The following is a 2,685-nucleotide window of genomic DNA, read 5'->3' as shown; positions in this document are numbered from 1 at the left end:
AGGTCAGACCTGAAACTTAACTCTGTTTCTCTCTCCACAGATGCTGCCTGACCTGCTGAGTATTTCCAGCATTCAGTTTTTATTGTCATTACTTCATTTCTTACCGAATTAAAACCCATCAATCTCAGTTTTGATAGTTTTAGTTGACCCCTCCCCCTGTATCCAGTTTTTTTTTAAAAGAGGTAAGTTCCAGAATTCCACTAGTCTTTGTGGGTGACAAAGTGCTTCCCGACCTCACTCCTGAACTAGTCTGCCACAGGGAGGCCAAAGTAGGCGAGTAGTAGGGAGAAAAAAAAACAGTCCAGTGTTCTTGACTTTTGAAAACATTTATTTTGTATACTACACGGTTGTAGGTTTAGTTACAGCGTTAAACATCTCCACAGTTCTGACATTATATAAACTGCTCAATACTTGGTTCAAGAAATGCGCTTGGGAACATGAAAATCTCAAAACAAAGGACCGCCGCTTTCCCCTTGGATCCCCCTTGGCAGTGTAATGTCCAATATAAATCGTTCTGAACCCGAAACAAGAAAGGCACATGGCGAGATCCATGCAGTGCGCGGGTCACACTGGGTTACAAAGTCAAGACAACCTGAACTGAGTCGGACCAGGCTAAAACCGTCCAGTGATTATCGCCTTGCATTTAGCAAAGAACAGGAAAGCACTTTGCAAACAGCTCAGATGGTTTTCAAAAATATGCAAGGAATGGGGAAGCAAATGCATTCTCAGCTTTGGTCCCTTTTTTGCATTTCAGGTACAAACTCCTTTTATTTCCTGGCCCTGTTGTAATTTGTCTCGAAAGGAAAACTCAAGGGGTTTAAAAACATTTAAACCCGTGCAGATAAGAATTTAAAGCAGGACTTTACAGATTGAAGAGGGCATTTCAGCCGCCAATCAGCGCCGAGATCACACTCTCGCCTCGAGTGTAACTAACTGTTTTGGTTACATAGTGATTGGCTGACAGCATTACCATGGCAACAGAGGATCAGCAAATCAGCGGGTTCCTCTAAAATTTAAAACAGCAATAAAACGATCGGGTGGACCAGAAACAGCTGCGGGAACAAAAAAAAAAATTTGAAAATACCAGCCGAATTTTTTTGTCCAAAAAAAAAAAAAAAATCGAACTTCGAATTATTTATTCCTATCGCGGTTTTTTGTTTTAAAAATGAATGGGTCAAAAATCTAATAACCCATTTGAAAAAAAAAACCAAATTGCATCCCCGTGATCCAAAGTCAAATTATTAGGGTCCGAATTGAAGATACAGTTCAGTTTCATTCCCTAAAAGTTTTCCAAAATAAATTGTCAAAAAAATTTCCACCTACAGGAAATTAACTTTCTGTACCAGGTTCTTTTTACCCGAAAGGTTTGGTTATCATGATTCGTATTAACTCAGTTGTAAGCTTAGTTAATGGAAATAAAACAACAAAACTTCCAAAAACTGTCAGAATCCCGGGGTTAAAATATCATTAAACTTTGCAACAAAAAAAAAACCACAAAGAAAATCTTCCCGCGTTCTCAATAAACTCGGCGGCACATGATGGGACCACAAACTACAAAAAAATAACCTCCCTAAGGAGGTGATATACAATGACTCGAAAAAAAATGTTAATATAAAAAGTCAGCTGCTTTTTTTTTTAAATGTTGCAACAACACAAAGTCGGTTCTAAGCCTTCTTGGATTTCTTGCTGCTCCCTTTTCCTTTCTTACTCTTGCCCGAGCGACTCTTTGGGTTCTTTCTGCTCTCTGCTTTCTTGCTGCTGCCGCTTTTCTTACTGGATTTCTTGGTTGATCTGCTGCTACTGGCTGAGGATTTCTTCTTCTTGGCTGCCTGTCCAGCTTCTCCTTTCTTGGTGACCTTGAAGGAGCCGTTTGCCCCCTTGCCCTTCACCTGGTTCAGTGTACCATTGAGGACCAGGGCTCGCAAAGCATAGCGCAGGTAGGTGCGACCCTGCCGCTCGTTGAACCAAGGCACCATCTTCGCCTGCTTGTAGATGGTGGTGAGGGAGGAACCATTGCGAGCTCCCAGCCTCTGTACAATCTCCAGCAGCAGCGCGCTGTATTTGCCCTGCTGGTTTTTGCCCTTACCGGATTTTTTCTTCTTGGAGCCTGCCTTGGGAGCGGGGCATTTCTCCCCCTCCTCTTCGGCGGGAGCAACAGGCAGGGTTTCCACCTCTGCAGACATGGCCGGATGTTATTGCAATTGCAAAACCAAAATTGTTGCACAAAGCAAAAAAAAAACAAAACGCTAATTGCAAAGAGAAATATCGATTGCAAAAAAAATCAAAGTGAAAATTGGACTGCAGCGGCCAGCACAGACTGCTGCTGCTGCTCCTCCGCTCTTATATTCTCACTGTTCGCTCTCTGGCTGCGGAATATTTTTGCGCAGCCGCTTATTTGGGTGCTCGGAGCGAACGTAAATGAAATCATCAACAGCCCAGGCCAGGAACTGCATTAACTTGTGCTTCTTGCATCGCCTTTCCGCCGGCTTCTCGCCCGAACCCGGGGCCGGATTGCACCGGGGGTCAGGCAGGCTTGCAGCCCAGGCTGTTTTCTGCCGGATGCACGGGGCGGGCAGCGGATCCGCAAACTGCAAAGGTAAAATATCCTGCAACTAACACCGGCTCCCCATGCACACCAGGCGCCTAGAGATGGGGGTCGCCCCTTTAAGCGGGCTTTTGGAACCC

At 44.3% G+C, this 2,685-nt stretch overlaps 1 protein-coding gene across 1 annotated transcript; it reads right to left on the bottom strand.

Annotated features, from left to right (window-relative positions):
• Positions 1–307: 307 nt before the first annotated feature.
• h1-10 (H1.10 linker histone) lies at positions 308–2,387 on the bottom strand. Its single transcript, XM_068052170.1, has one exon. It carries the CDS (start codon positions 2,181–2,183, stop codon positions 1,665–1,667), a length of 519 nt encoding a protein of 172 aa, XP_067908271.1. The 5' UTR covers positions 2,184–2,387; the 3' UTR covers positions 308–1,664.
• Positions 2,388–2,685: the final 298 nt, after the last annotated feature.

The sequence above is a fragment of the Heterodontus francisci genome, chromosome 19, assembly GCF_036365525.1.
Source record: "Heterodontus francisci isolate sHetFra1 chromosome 19, sHetFra1.hap1, whole genome shotgun sequence".
Classification (NCBI taxonomy): Eukaryota; Metazoa; Chordata; class Chondrichthyes; order Heterodontiformes; family Heterodontidae; genus Heterodontus; species Heterodontus francisci.
Note: the sequence above shows the minus strand (reverse complement) of the source record. Positions and strands in the feature narration are given on the sequence as shown.